This window comes from Thalia democratica, chromosome 2 (assembly GCF_965202585.1).
Source record: "Thalia democratica chromosome 2, ktThaDemo2.hap1.1, whole genome shotgun sequence".
Lineage (NCBI taxonomy): Eukaryota > Metazoa > Chordata > Thaliacea > Salpida > Salpidae > Thalia > Thalia democratica.
The window spans coordinates 92,167,485-92,184,168 of record NC_139166.1 but is presented as its reverse complement, the minus strand read 5'-3'; the positions used below and the strand labels follow the sequence as shown (position 1 = coordinate 92,184,168).

Here is a 16,684-nt window from a genome sequence, read left to right as displayed (position 1 = left end):
AACAATTTAGTTTCCTGGACTATTAAAAACTCACAATTTCACAATAGAACAAATATTAAATCTTATTGCTTCTAGCAGTTATTTTATAGTCTCAAAATAATTTATTCTTAATTTAAAAGGACATAATGTTGTAAGAAAATAAGAACTATTCATCCTAAAAAAATAACGATTGCAAATATTACATAAGACTTCAAACATTTTACCTTACAAATACACATACTTTTTTGTATCAAATGATTCAAAAAAAAAAAAACAGCACTTCATCAAACCTAACAAAACGCATAGTCATAAGAGCTGTCAAAAATAATTTACTATTTAATTTTGAATTTTTACTTAAGTTAAGTATAATAACTTAATTTTCAACTTTTGAACTTTAAATCTAATTATTTTTAAACCATATAGTTATAGTTTACAACAAACTTTCACAATTTCTACTTAGTTTTTTTTTTTGAAAATAACAATAACATCAGTTATCACATATAAACAAAAGCAACATTGAAAAACTATAAGTAAAGACCAAATTTCAGAATTATTTATTGTTTTTTGAAAATTTTATTCATTTAAAGAATCTTAAACGTAGCCAAATATTTTAAAATTAATCAAAGGACTTTAAATATTTAAGCTTCCTTACTTTTTTTTTGTTTATCTATATAAGTGTAAAAAACACTTCACTTAAAAAAACTAATTAAAAAAAAAACATAACCGTAAAAGCAGTTAACAACAAATCTACAATAAAACACAAAATTTTAATCAAGTTATGTACTAATAACTAAATTTTTGTTACAAAAGACTTCAATATGTATATATTTTGTATTAAGTCTAAAAAAAAATTATTATATATACTATATAAACTATAAGTTTACCGTATAAAACTTCATCAACATTTTCATATAAAGATGCTGAATATTAAAATAAAAAGCATTCGTCCTAAAAATCAGCTTTACAGTCAATAAAAAAAAAATTCAAAAATCAAATTAAATTAATCTTACAAGTCCAAAATTTACTCAAAGTACACAAAAGTCCGTATAAGCCCTAACACCGTATGTAGAAAACAATTCAGAATAATAACAAAATTAAATCATTATCTAGTACATTCACAAGATAAAAGATACCAAGTGTTTGTATAGTAAACAATACAATATAAAAATAAATGTTAATCTCTATAGTCAAAAAAAAAAAAAGCCATTAAAAACGTATCTGCACAAAATCAGCAATTTTAAGACAATCACAAGTTCAATGTTAATGTTATATATTCTAGTAAGTTCTCTCTTCATACTGCTTTGAAGAATATTCTTTTTTCTGTTTATTATTATTTCTCTGGTGATGATGATTGTTGTAAGGGTGGTGCCTGTTGTTGTGTTGGTGTTGTTTCGCTGCCTGAAATTAGTTAATAATAAAAAAGTTAGCTAAGATTATGTAAAATTAACTACTTAAAATATCAAAAATATTTAATCATATGGACGGTTTCAATTACTATGCTGATACTGTTTTGCGGCCTTATCAGTTATTATAACATTAAAAAAACATTTGTGATAGCATTTGTGATACTAAACTAGTTTATGCATATTTTGAAAATGTATTTACTAATAATATAGTTTAGAGGTGAGCTCTGTTGTCACGTTGATCATGCTTTGCGAAGTAATAATGATAAAAAGCCATAATAAACACTATGAGTAAATAATCTATTTCATCCTATTTCTTACATACTTTCATATCAAGGAGTAATTTCTTAACTGCAGGTCAATAAAAAAGTGTTAGAGCAAAAAACAAAAAAAAATTTGTGGGTGCGTGTGAGTTTTTGAATGTATAGCACAGCAAAGTTAATAAAATACAAATTTATATACCCGTTATTTGAAACATATTAATTAAGTCACATAAAAAATGTAAGCGGCAGAAAACTTTATAACAAGTACTTAGATTAGCATTGATTGTTAGTGAAAATTTATTTCTTGGTAGTTTTTCCGGTATACTTATGTAATATAAAATTTGAACTAAGAAATTTTCGAAACTTCAGATATTTTTCATTACTCGAAAACAATATTTCGAAATTTGGATGAAAATAAACGAAAGGTGTTCAAAACTTTAATAACAAAAACTAACTCAATACAACTAAAAACACATATATATTTAAGTACCAACTTTCTTCTGTCTTTTTTGGTGACTTTGGTCCATTAATTGCACGTTGCTAATAGAAACAATAAAAAAAACATCATTAAACAGTAATCTTTTTTACTGGTGATTTTGAAACACTCGATACTCGAAATTGTTAACAAAAAATTTATACGCTTACACCTTTTGTTGAAAACACACAAACTGATTAAAAATAAATTAATGTAATTCTTTCAAAACCATTGTTTCTGATAATAAAACTGTCAAGAAAAACTAATTTAATTTATTTACAATGCAAAACAATAAAATACCGCTTCTTTGTAGAACTTTTTTTCAAGTTTGTCACGACGCTGTATGTAAAAACAAAAAAAAATAAGGTTTTTTGTTAACTTGCTGCATATATTTTAAATGTTGTTTAACATTTGTTTAAGTTAAAAACTTAGAACCTTTCGTTTTCGATGATTTTGTTGCAGATGTTTGAAGTTTAAACAAGATATTTATTACAATAAACATTTAATCAGATATTGTTTTGGTAATTTTACTGGAGATTCTCAAGTTTTTAATGAAACGTTTTTTTTTTATTTTATTAAACAAACACATTAGCTTCTGATGATTTTGTTGCAGGTATTCAAAACTGTTATAAGAAAAAAATATTTAAACATTCAATTACCTTCTGCATACGTTTGGTAAACTCGAAGTTGTTCTCCTTCAAATTTTCCAAACACTTCAGCGATTCAGAAGGTAGAGGGTCTTTCCAAAAAAAGTCGTGGTTCAACGCATTGTCGGCGTCAATCCTCTATTGAGTATAAGTTATTTATTTTACTAATTTTATATATATTACAGTATTTACTGAAATATTTTAAAGCAAGAAACATGTTTTTCTAAAAATCAGTAATAAAACAAGTTCACTTAATTAATATACTAAGCATAAAAGATACCTACCAAACTGAAAACAAGAAGCTATGTGAATTTCGTTTAACAAAGTTTAACAAGAGCTTGATATTTTATATTAATATATTGTAATTAAAACTACTAGTAATTTTTTTATACATATAAAGTTTGTTAACCTTTTTAGGATCTAAACACAACAATTTGTCGATCAAATCCAATCCGTCACTATCTCCTATTTTATACATCAGTCTATCTTTCAGTACCCTTTTCCTGTTTTTAAATAAATAAATACTATTAAAAAATAAAGAAAATATGTGTGAGGAAAACTGATTATGTCACACAAGTAAAGAAGGTACCATGTTCAATTCTTACAAACTAGTATAGTTAGATAAAAACATATGAGCTGGTATTTATAAGATATGTTGTTTTATTTCAAAGCTGGAACTTAGCTCTGTGCACTTTATAAGCAAGTTAGAGCAAAGTATTTGTTGTGGAAAATAGACCCTGAAGAATTTTTTTTGTGCACAAAGCACTGAAACACATTCTATTTATTGTCTGTTTTGTTTAAAATATAAATGTGCAAATACCTGTTTAAACCATATAAATTTATCAAAAAACTTTATTTTGTAATAAACTAATATTTAAAACTTTTAAGTTGTCTTTTCTTGTTTAAGCTAAATAGAAATACATTTATCTAATTGCACACAACTTTTATTAAAGTTAAGCAACATTTTATGGTATTTAGTTTCATTGAGACTCATCTATTTCATTAATCAAGTTTCTCAACAACAAAAATTATCAACAAAATTCACTTATTATTAACTGTTAACAAGTTGTAATAAAATAAACATTTAACTTAATAACTTAAAAGCGCGTAAATAAATATGGAGTTATTTGTCACAATAAAAACGCTTGATAAGCTTTCTCAAAACAATTTTCTCAGTTTCTCAAAATAACATTGTTTATTCGTAGGAGTTAAATTTTCTTCAATGAATACGTAAGAACAAAGAAGTTTTTTTTTGCTTTTGATATAAAATAAACAAAATTTTTAAAGTTATGAGCATTTGGTAGGGCATTCAGAAGTAATTGGTGTGCTAAAGTTATGCTTCAAACAATTAGATTTAGAAACTAATGCTTTCTACTTAATATCTAAGTTACTTATTAGTATTTTATGATCGTTTATGTTTAAATGTAGTTTAAGTATAGTGTGATGCAGTTACAATGTATCTTTATATTTTTTTAACTTCATTTTATAAACTTTTGATAAGCTTTGTTTCGCTTGTTGCAATAATCTTCTCTAATTTACTATTCCCTAAAACCCTTTAAGAACCTTTATATTGAGATAAAGTAATAAATAACCTGTTATGTTGTTTTTCTGTCATTTACAATATAATCTTAATGATGTTGCGAATTTTCAACTCCAAATAATAAAAAGTATGAAATAACCTACTGTTTTGTTTCTAAAAATATAGTCTTGATATTGTTGTAATTTTTTAACAAAAAGTATACGGACTTATCATTAGTAAAATAACCTGTTATTTAGTTGTTTATCATTCACAATATAAACTTGATAATATTGTGATTTTTCAACACCAAAAAAACGTATTCATTTTTAATAAATAACCTGTTATGTTGTTTTTTATCATTTACAATAAAAGGTTGGTAATGTTGTAATTTTTGAACTCCAGGCCAAACTTTAGGGGTAATTGATCCGCACAAATTTGTTATCAGATCGAGTTGGTTCTTTTCCACATTTCCCTGAAGAAGTAATAATTATATTTAGTAGTAATTAAAATAGTAATAGATATATAAATATATAACTGTTACAGATTTAAGTTCAACTTATCAAAATTTTAAACGCTAGGGAAACATTCATATAGTTTAGTGTATATAAAATAAAAGACCATTGAAAATTTATTATGAATATGTTTTTTTTTAATATTTGTTTTATAACTTGTAGACTTTTATTATTCTAATTACTACTTTGAAACTATTCTCAAGTATTACGTTGATATTAGTTAGAAATTTTGTCAAATTGGCAGGGTTGCCACTTGTATTAAGTTATTTTATCCAGAATTTCTGAATTTTTTCCAAGTTTTAAAAAGTATACGTTTCGAGGTCTGTTTTAGTTTAAAGTTAATAGGTAAAAAACTTTGTTAAATAGTAAAACCACATTGGAAAGATACCATAAAGCCTCTTTGATGTGTTTTTTAATAAAAAAAACTTTTGATGACAAAATACTTTATCTATTTGACAGAATTTTTGTGTCAAATCGAAATTTCACAGCTTAACATGTAAAAGTTGTTAAGGATTCCAAGTTTTTCAGTGAATTTTGTTCACAATTTCAAGTTCTTTTTAAATTCTCAAGTTCCAGGTTTTTTCAGGATTCTAGGTTTTTTTGCAACCCTGATATATTAACCTGCACCAGTGTTTTTGAAAATTTTACAAATTATTAAACGTAACTAAAAAAATTTATACAAACACTTTTAATTTCTAACAATATAACTGAAATAAAAAATAATAATAAACTAACCAAACCTGCATTGAGGCATAAAAAAACACTAATTACTTTTTACCTATAAAATTGACTAAATACAAACCTGCATCAAAGGCACTCTGGTCCACAATTCACTCATAATACATCCGGCACCCCAAAGATCAATTGGTGGCCCGTAGTCTCTTTCGCCTTTTATAATTAAGGTAAATAATTGAATAATAAAGCAGTATAATAATAGTAATTTCTGTCACTTCTAAAGTATTAATGTTCAGTTCTAAATTATAATTATAATTTATTTAATTTATAGACAAAAATTTAGTATTTTTCTTTACCTTTTACAGTACCTAATACATAATAAATTACAAAAAAGTTTTAAACAAAGTATATAACTACTCACTTATTAAGAATTGAGGTTTATATGACATTAACACATACAACATAAAATCTATATATAATAGCAACTTACCTAACCTATTCAAACATCAGAGATAACATATAAGTTCATAACAACAATTGTCTATACAATCTAAATAAACTAATAAAAATTCTCACCAAGTAATAATTCAGGGGGTCTGTACCACAAAGTGACAACTCTGTTTGTGTATTTGTTCGATTCTCCTTCCTTGCGAACTGTGAATGCTCTGAAATAAATATTATTTATACGCATTTCAAATAAGCTTGTTTACTTTACTTATTTTGTTATTTTTGTAATATAATGCTTGTTTATCGATTCGTTACACCTTCCTTTGTTAACTGTTTGAACCTTCTGTTTGAATGATGTATATGTTAAGAAAGAAAATTGTATTTGTTCCTTTTTCTAATTGTTTATTATGCTATTAATAAGTTCTAACAATAATAATATTAATATATATAGTATATAAATGTCTAAATGGTAATATTATCTCTTTTAAACTACAAATTGTGAAAATTATATTTTAGAACACTACATTATTTTAGAAAAAAAAAATATTGATTAATAATAAAGAGTTGCAATTTTAATTTGCAAATTCTGCTAAAATTTCGTATTTAGAACACTCAAGTTCTGCTGGTTATATGTGTTAATTGTAGTGAAAAATATTTGTTCTAGTTGCTTTATATGCATTAAATAGGTGTTGGTAAACTAAGATTAATTTTTTATCAGAAGAAATGAAATAGTGACAGTTTTATACATTATAAGGACTAAGAACGAAGTGATACTATCAAACAAACTAATTTTAAATATCTTTGTTAATAACTTAGCGACAAGTTGAAGTTAACTGATTATAAAATGTTTTTCAAGCTTAAATAACTAGTTTAAGGTGAATCCAAAGCTATATTTGTTTTTATCTCTGTTCATATTAAATATTTTATTCACTTTAGAATTTTTACAGAAGGCCATAGCTATGTAAAATATAACTTTTTTTTGTCGATTTGTACTTTTTTCTTAATAAAAACTACTACAAAAAGTTTTCAAGTCATCTGCGTGAAATTTGTTACTTTTGTGGTTTTTTGTAGTAACCTAATAATTTTTTTAATTATTAACTGAATTTTTTAAACTCATTAATTTGTTATCATTACAATTTTTGTAAAACTAAAAACAACAATTGATTATATTTTGTAATTATTGATAGATCTATTATTTTATGCTTTTTTGATAAGCGGCCGGTGTATGAGGTTTTTTGAAGATTTTCGTGTTTTCTTTTTCACAGATTTGTAAAAACTGGCACAAAAAGTTAAACCAAAAAAATTTTTTTATTTCAATTGATATTAAACATTTTTGAGTGTTATAAATGTACATAGAACTTTTAATTAATTGTTTTTAAACTTATAATATTAGTTTCCAGTTTTTTTATAGTTTTAAATAGTTTAAAAATTGATTAAAAATAGTTTCAAGTATTGGATTAGGGTTTAAAATAAACTATAATTTTGGTTTTTTAAATTATTATAACAGCTTTTAATATATAACGATTAACTGTTAACACTTTTCAGATAAAAGATAACAATAAGTATTTAAGAAACTGTTTTTAAGTTTAAATAACTAATCTTAGTCAGGTTGGGTTATTAAAATAAATTTAAAATGAACTAAGAACTAAATTCGATAAAAAAGCAGTTTAAACAAATTCAACACTTACAATGCTACAACAATAACGGAAAAAAAATATAAACTAGCCAAAGATTTAGGAAACACATCCAAAATTTCCTAAGCTTTGCAAAAAATCTTTAAAACTATGCCTATGCTTTAACCTAAAACCCTTACTAGCCGGAGTTTATATTGCTAATTTAATAATTATATAAGAATTTTTGAAATGAAATAGTTTATGAACATGGTCCCTACATAATAAAATAATTGTTTTTAGGGGTTTAAAATAAGTCACTGATTCGAAAAACAACACTGACGCTTACAATTTAAGTTATACTAATTTTTGCAATATCGTTGTTTCCATAGCTATTACCTTCTAAAAGTATGTGAAGAGATATTAAGAGCCTAGAATTAAATTAGGACTTCTCTCTAATATTTAAACAAAACCAAATTGATTAATAATAACCTAGCAAGGCCGAAAACAGAAAGTTGGAGCGTTCAATCTTTTGTAGTTACCAATAATTTAATTTTATATTAATTGTTTTTTCTTACCTAGCTAATCCAAAATCAGCGAGTTTGAGTGTTCCATCTTTTGTAATGAGAACGTTGGCTGCTTTCATATCTCGATGTATTATATTATTGCGGTGCATGTAAAATAACCCTTCAAACATTTGATTCATTATCTGTTTAAACAACAGAAACAATATGTTTGTAGTGTTCAACATATGTTTGTAATAAATAATGTATGCAAAACATTTCTTATAGTAATTGGTACATTATGTAATGAACAAAAAAAAAAGTATATCTATAGAAATAAAACAAAGTTTTTTTGTTTAAAATGCATATAAAACAATCATTTTAATAGTTGGTGCATTATTTGTTAATGTAAAAAAAATCAAGAAATTTTTTCTATATTAATATTATATAAATGATTAGTTAACATACATCTAGAATAATCCTTCTAATAGTTGGTACATTATTTGCTTTATTAAAAAAATAAAATATATATATAATATAAACAAGTTATACAGTTTCCATGAATAAACAGAAACATGTCAGTGAAATAGAAGAAGGATACAGTATAGTTTGTTTTTATCATATATTCTAGTGAACTTGTTTCACTGGGATCTTTTGTTAACAAACGATTAAGTTTATACCTTGAGTAGTTTAAAAAGTTATATTAATTATTGTAGATATATCTATTAAGATTCGAATATTTCGAATAAGATTTTTGATACATTACTTGTTTCATTTATAAATATATGTTAGTAAATGTTATACTCTATTATGATAATATTTTTTACAGCTTTCGTTAAACTAAATAGTTGCAAATTAAGTATTGTACTGTGATACTTTATAACAACATAAAGTGCACTAATTAGCGGGCCTTTTCAAGGTAATTAACTTAAATTGATGTGAATTTCTAAGTCATTAGCATACTTGAAATAGCTTTAAAAAAAAAAAATTTAACTACTTTATTTTTACTAATTTCTGTTCCTTAACAAATATTTTTATAATCCCTAACAAATCATTTAAACACCAAATATTGTATACTTTTTCACACGGGTTGCCGAAGGTTTTCTTAATTTCTCCTAAGTTTATAAAATCAAGTTTTTGGTCTATTTTTTGTATAAGGTTATACTTAAGTTAAAAAATTAGTTTTTAATAGTAGAGCATCATAGAAAAGATTCTGTAAAGCTACTTTAAAGGTTTTTTTTAATAAAAGAAACTTTTAAGTGACACAATTTTTTTTATGTTTATGATAAATTCTTTGAACAAAATGGAAATTTCGTTACTTAGTCTGTAAAAATAGTTTAAAAATATAGGGTTTTCCACGTATTTTATTGATTTTTGTTTAAAATTCCTTTTTTTTAGTTATTTTCAATATTTTTTAGGTTCTAGGTTTTTTTTAGGTGTTTTTGCATAAATTGTCGAATTTAATAATTTTCTGCAAATGTATACACGTCATTTATAATTTATAATTTATTTTAATTTAATTTTACCAAGTGAAAACTTATAAACATACTTACATTTTTAATTTCTCCGGGTGAAAACTTTATGTTTTTATTGCAGAGAAGACCTGCCAAATCGTGTTGGCAAAATTCCAACACCAAATAAATGCTTCCAAATCTGAAGGAAAAACGTATTGTTGATGATAAAAATACAACAGTATAAGTAGTTTGTCACTAAATTTATTTTGTGTATTAGTAAACTCAAAACATATTTTATGACACACATTTATTTGTAGTCAGTAAAAACATGTATATATATATATATATATAACTAAACATGTAAACAAATATTTTTGGCAAATTTCTTCTAGGATTTCTAATTTTCATGTCTTTGGGTATATTTTTAGTTTAAAGCAAAAACCCATGTTAAGTGTATACCTTTAATGTTAAACGACATTCAATGGATATTTTAAAGCTTCTTTAAATGTGTTTTTAATAAAAGGAATTCTGATTATAACTTTTTTTAATCTTCACGATCGATTATATGTGTCGAATTAAAATTTAATTACTTAAAATTTAAAAGTTGCTTATAATTCTAACTTTTTCCAGGTTAAAGTGACTTTTGTTCAAATTTCCAGGTTGTTAGTTTAAAATTTTTAAATTTTTTGTTTTTCTAGGTTTTTTGAGCAAAATCTAACAAATCCAGGTTTTTCTAGGATTCCATGTTTTTTGCACTCTTTAATATTTATTGTGGCTTGTACTACACAATACTATGTAAATACTACACTAATTTTTTTTTAATCGTTACTTTTTAGGTTTAAACAAACAAGTTTATTGACAAATTTCGCAGAATCCAAATTTTTTTATATAAGTGACATAGGTTAGCTGTCTAATTTGAACAAGCGTACAAAATTCCACAAGGTTACTAAATTGCACGAGGGTACAAAACTACATGAGGAAACAAAACTGAACAAGTTAACAAAATTTCACGAAGACGACTAATTTGTAAGAGGGGACCAAATTGCACGAAGATAAAATTGCACAAGTTTACTAAATAGCAAGAGGTTACAAAATTGCACGAGTGCTAAAAAATTGTACGAAGACTAGGTTGATAGAGGGTACAAAATTGCACGAAAATAAAATTTCACGAAAGATAATCACTTTTGCACGAAAGAAATTTTTATGAAGACACTTTAGTTAGAGCAGACAATTTTGCACGGGGTTTTTTTTTTCTTAATTTCTGTATAATTTTTTTTTTTTTAGTTATTTTTTCATTCTTTACTATCACTTTTAACCCTAACCCTCGGTTGGTAATTTGTATTTTTATTTTATTTTTTTGGTTTTTTTTTTAATTTACATTTTTATTTATTATTTATACTATCACTGTAACCCTTAACCCCTACTCTCGGTCGGTAGCTTTTTAACTATTTGTTTCTAAAAATTTTTATTTTATTTTTTTGTTGTTTTACTTTTCTTTTTTTTTTGCTTTTGTACAAAATTAACCACTGGTGCAAAATCGTCTTCTTGCAATTTTGTTCCCTCGTGCAATTTAGTAAACTTGTGCAATTGAAACCCGTTCCCCTAACATGTTATTCTATGTTAGTAGGTGCAGGTTAAAATGTAATCAATTTTACATTTACAAAAGTTAACAATTTATTCATAGTTAACAAAACTACATAAACATACTTGTTTAGGGTTGCAGTTTTAGATCTGACAACTTCAATCAAATCCACCACATTCTTATGATGGAGAGCTTGCAAGATTTTTATCTCCCTCAGAGCAGTAATTGGAAACTGTTATGAAAAAAATCATTAAATTAAATTTTCCGTGTATATATATATATATATGTATATATATATAAAACATAAAAAGTTGCATATTCTTAGAGAAAAATAGACTTTGATCTTTCTCAGAGCAGTGATTGGGAACTGATAAACAAAAAAGAAGAGTAAACAAAAATATATTTTTTTATAATTTAAACTTTAAGGTTTACTTGTTTTTAAAAAGTAATACACTTTTGCAAGATTTTGATCGCTCTCAGCTGAATTATGGGAACTGTCAATTTGATAAAATAAAAATAAGGTACTAATCTTAGTTGTGTGAATACTAGTTTAAAATCATCACAACACTTATTTACTTTTCATTATTAATAGTTAAGTATTAAAATAGACTAATTTAAAATAAAAAAATAATGTATTCATATCAAGTAAGAATGACTATAAAGTTTAAATATGATATCGTTAGTTATAACTATTGAACGTTTTTAAACAGGGTCGCTAAATGTTTTTCAGCATATTCTTCAGGGTTTTCTGAGCTTCTTTCAGGTTTTTAAAAGTACTTTATATAGTTCTGTTTTTAGTTTAAAGTTAGGTAAAATTCTGTGTTTAGTAGTAAAGCTAAATTTTAAAGACACCATAAAGCTACTTCAAATGTGTTTTTTACAAAAAAAAAAAATTGATGATGACAAAAATTTATTATCTACATGATAGATTTTTCGTGTCAAATCAAAGTTTTACTAATTGATATGTAAAAATTGTTTAGCGTTTCAGGTTTTATAGAAGTTTTGTTAAAATTCCAGGTTTTTAAGTGACTTTTGTTTAAAATTTCTGCTTTTTTAGTGATTTTGTTTAAAATTCAAGTTTCATTTTCGAAACTTTTTAAATTCCAGGTTTTAAGAGGTGTTTTAGCCTAAATCGTTAAATTCCAGGTTTTTCCAGGATTCCAAGTTTTTTTGGCACTGTAAAGAATCTAACATTTCATTTTAAATATTTTAAAGCTCGTGAATAAATATGTAACTTTTTGTAACAATAAAAGCTTTTCCAAAACATTTTTAATTATTCTCAAAACAAGCTTTTCCAAATTTATTTAAAAGCGGATGTTGTAAAATGTTTTACGCAGATTTCGTGACGTGCTTCCAGTATTAAAAAACAAACATTTTTTATTGTTAGGAGTTACGTTTGTTTTAGTGCTTATAAAACGGAATTTGACTTGCATTTACTTGCAGTAGCAGTATCATTGGTGTGTGGTAAAGCTAGAAATGTTTCATTATAAAATGTTTAAGTTTAAGTCTGAAGTACTTCGTTTTCTTGAGTTTAAGATACTTCTTGTTACTTGTGTTCAACTGTTGTTTTGTTAGTGTGTCGTGTGACTATTTTATATTTGTAAATAAACTTTTGTTGACTTTTAAGTATCTTAGATGTATTTATGTTATCTAAAAATATCTATCACAATTTAATTACCCCTAGCAATTTAGATTGATAACAATAAACATCACGTCGGGTACTCTAATCGAGACAGCACCCCTGTTATAATTAAACTAAAACATTCTAACGCGGTTACGGAAACTGATGATTTGATAAGTTTATAAGTTAATGCTTACATACTTTACATAGCATTTTAACAAAAAGAAAATTAACTTTACAAAATAGTTTTGACTCACTAATAGCTTTTGTAACTTCATATTATTTTTTTATAGAATAAAATTAACATCTTTATTTTAATACAGGTGTATTTTGTAATAGAGGTGAATAATCTAAAGTTAGAACACTGACTGCTTAATTATTATATTTCTTTGTAACTTTTAAAGGTAATTTAAATCTAAATTCAAAATTAAAGTTTTCATGTTTTTTATTAGTAGAACAACATTATAAAACAAATAAAAAATACTTTAATTATTACGACAATACTACACCTTACTATTTGTAATAATAATTTTTGTTACCAAAGGTTTAAAGAAAATTTAATTAGTTAAAAACTAAAAACATTAAGCTTCCTAACCATAACTTGTTATTTTTTAATCTTTATTACTTTTTTTTAAATTAAATTTTAACTTAACTAATTATTTTCAATAATAATACCACCCCTTTTTTTATCCATTATATTTTATTTTCAAACTTAAACACTTATAAAAAAATAAAATAGTTAATACAAAATTTTACAACAATACTAACTAAAATATAACAATTGTAAATATAGAATAACATAAAGTAAAAAAATTAATTATAATACTATTAAATATAGTAAATGTATTTTTAACACAAACCCCTTCTTTTTCATTTTCCAAGACAACTTTTTTCAACGCTACAACATTTTTAGTTGCTTTGTCCCTTGCTTTGAACACTACTCTGTTTATTCAAAAAACAAACGTAATTTTTGTTCAGTATTTTGTTACTATTTGTTAATAAATACTTTCTTTGCCTTGAACTTTTCTAATTCTATATATATATATATGTATAGGGTCGCCAAAGGTTTTTTTACAGTAAAATATTCCAGATTTATTAAAAAACAATGTTTTTGGTTTATTGTCAGTATATAGTTATATTAAAGGTAAAAAAAAATCTTGAAAAGAAGCTGCAAAGCTACTTTAAACGTGTTGAAAACAAAATAGTGATGCTTTTGTTTCATAATAGAATTTTGTACATAAAGAAATGTCTACACTTTACATTTAGAAATTATCTAAAGTTTCTTGTTTTTCCAGGCTTTTTTCAAAATTTCTTAAGTTTAAGTTTCTTATGTAAGTTGTTAAGTTGGTTTGAATAATTTAAAAATATATATATACTCTGCTCTCATTGGAATGATCATAAAATACCAAAAAGAAATATGATGTTACTTTAGAACTGCAAATAAGAAAATCAATTGCAATTTCTAGTATGAAATACAACCAGTGTAAAGAAACGCATGAAATTTGAAAAAAAAAACTTTAACTAACCCAAAAGTGCCTTGTCCGATCTTCTCAATTACTTCATAAGAGTCCGCTGGTCTACATCTAAGCATATTGTTTTTTTACTTTACAATGATAGCTGTAGATAATTATCAAAATATTAGGTTTGTAAGTTTTTATTTATTTTGTTTGCTCAGTTAAGTGATATTAATTTGTTAATTGAGGTCTCTATGTGGATATGAAAATAATAGATAATGGAACTTATAAGTTATATGGAACTTAGAAGTGTGTAAACTAATTAGTCACATAGCTAGTTATTGTGATTACTAAACTCAATGCAGACATTTTATGCAGCCTGGCATCTTTTTTTTTTGTAGTAAAACTAAATACAACTAATATAATAATAATATATGCCTATAAGCTCCTAAAGTGCCTAAAAGCTCCAGGGGTATATTACAATTCATAAATATAACTGTGGTCATTATTTCAAAGTTTAGATGCTGTAAGACAAATTAAAAAAAACATTATAATCTACTTTTGATAGATGGTAAAGTGCAACAAAGATAACATACTATCACTAGAAAGCTTAAATGTTTTAATAAAAAAATATCTGATGTTAGTTTATATAAAAAGTTTTTAAATAAATATAATATTATTCAAATATATTGGCATTACATTACTATAAATAATAATAATACATAACATACAGTAGTTAATATTTAAGTATAAAATAAGACATTTATATTTATAAGATATATACCTCAATACACTATAAGCTATAGATATTGGTTAATAACTTGTAATGGTTATTCTATGTTTTACAACCATACTAATAAGCAATAAAAAATAATAATAATAATAAGTACAAATATTTTTTGCAAACTTTCACCAGGTTTTCAAAAATTCCTCCAGGTTTTTAAAAGTAAACTTTTGGATCTTTTTTAATTTAAAGTTAAGTTCAAGGTTAAAACCTGTGTTAAGTATTTAGAAAAAATTGAAAAGATACTGTAAAGCTACTTTAAATTTGTTTTTAAATAAAAAAATATTTTTATGACAAACAAAAATTATCTATAGGATATATTTTTTGAGTCATATCAAAATTTCACTACTTAACATGTTCAAATTAATAAAATTTTCAGGTTGTTCAAGACTTTTTAGTGATTTTTTTCAAACTTCTAGAATTTTCCAGGTTTATTTTCAAAGTTTCTCAAATTCCAGGTTTTTCTAGATTTTTAGCCTAAATTGCAGCATTTCAGTTTTTCCCAGGTTTTCAGGTTGTTTGACAACCCTGTAAATAATACTTGTGGCTAAACTTTATAAACCTAGTTATGACAATGAATGAACATATTTTATATTAAATAATAATTGCAAATACTAAGAAATATACAAAAAACACCACTTTAAAACTAGTCAAAACTTTTAAACAAAAATTAAATCTAACAGGAATATATTTTAAGAGTATAAAAGTATTACTATATTTTTTAACTAATTAAAATTTTAATAAAAAAAAACTGCTTGTAAGGAACAATGTTGTTTAAAATTATCTTTACAATAAACAACAAGAAATACAAATATCTACATGTTAGCAGCAGCAAGGCTTGATAGCTTGCACTGCCTAAACTCAATATACATAAGGAATATAGCTTAGGAAGTATTTCACAGATTGTTTTTTTTATCCTAACTGTAATTTTGTTAAACATAATTAAGTAATAATTTAAATAAGTGTAACTGGTATCTCATTACAATTCTTACTTAGTGTAGGTGTTACTTAAATAATAAACCTACAGGGTTATTTAAATGATCACAATATATAACAAACTTACACCAAGTAACAAAGATATTAAGTGAACTTTTGTGGAAACATTAAAGCTTATCTTAAATTATGTAAAATGTGCTACTTAAGAAATTTAAATTGTTAAAAATTTCAGGTTTTACAATTTTTTTTTAGTGATTTTGTATAAAACTTCAGGTTTTTCCTAATTTTTAGCCTAAATTTTCAAACTCTAGGTTTTTCCAGGTTATTCAAGGTTTTCAGGTTTTTTGGCATGTGTGGCTAATATTTATAAAAATAGGTATGACAATGACTAAACATATTTTATATTAAAGAACAGTTGCAGATACGTTTTAATATACTAAAAAAACCATACTTAGAAAGTACTTTAAATGTTGTCAAAAATTTTACAGAAGAATTAAATCTATCAGGAAATATTTAAAGAATATATAAAAATATTTTACTTTTTAACTACTTAAAACTTAAAAAATAAACTACTTGTAAGGAATAACTTGGTTTAAAAATATCTTTACAATAGAAACAAGAAATACAAATGTCTTCATGTTAGCAGCAGCAAGGCTTAAAAGCTTGCACTGCCCAAACTCAATATACATAAGGCTTAAGAAATATTTCATCAGATTATTTTAAGTTTTTTCAAAATAATAAAGTATTCAACTAAATTAAGTGCAACTGGTGTTCCATTACACTTCTTACTTTGTGTAGGTGTTACTTAAATAATAAACTT

At 24.5% G+C, this 16,684-nt stretch overlaps 1 protein-coding gene across 1 annotated transcript; it reads right to left on the bottom strand.

Annotated features, from left to right (window-relative positions):
• Positions 1-1,254: 1,254 nt before the first annotated feature.
• On the bottom strand, positions 1,255-14,281 carry LOC145829115 (cyclin-dependent kinase 9-like). Its single transcript, XM_082936846.1, has 11 exons — positions 14,217-14,281; positions 13,551-13,632; positions 11,195-11,301; positions 9,587-9,686; positions 8,109-8,239; positions 6,050-6,138; positions 5,601-5,686; positions 4,659-4,758; positions 3,177-3,292; positions 2,780-2,905; positions 1,255-1,377 (listed from the first exon to the last, which is right to left on the bottom strand). The coding sequence occupies exons 1-11, from the start codon at positions 14,279-14,281 to the stop codon at positions 1,255-1,257; spliced, it is 1,125 nt and encodes a 374-aa protein (XP_082792972.1).
• Positions 14,282-16,684: the final 2,403 nt, after the last annotated feature.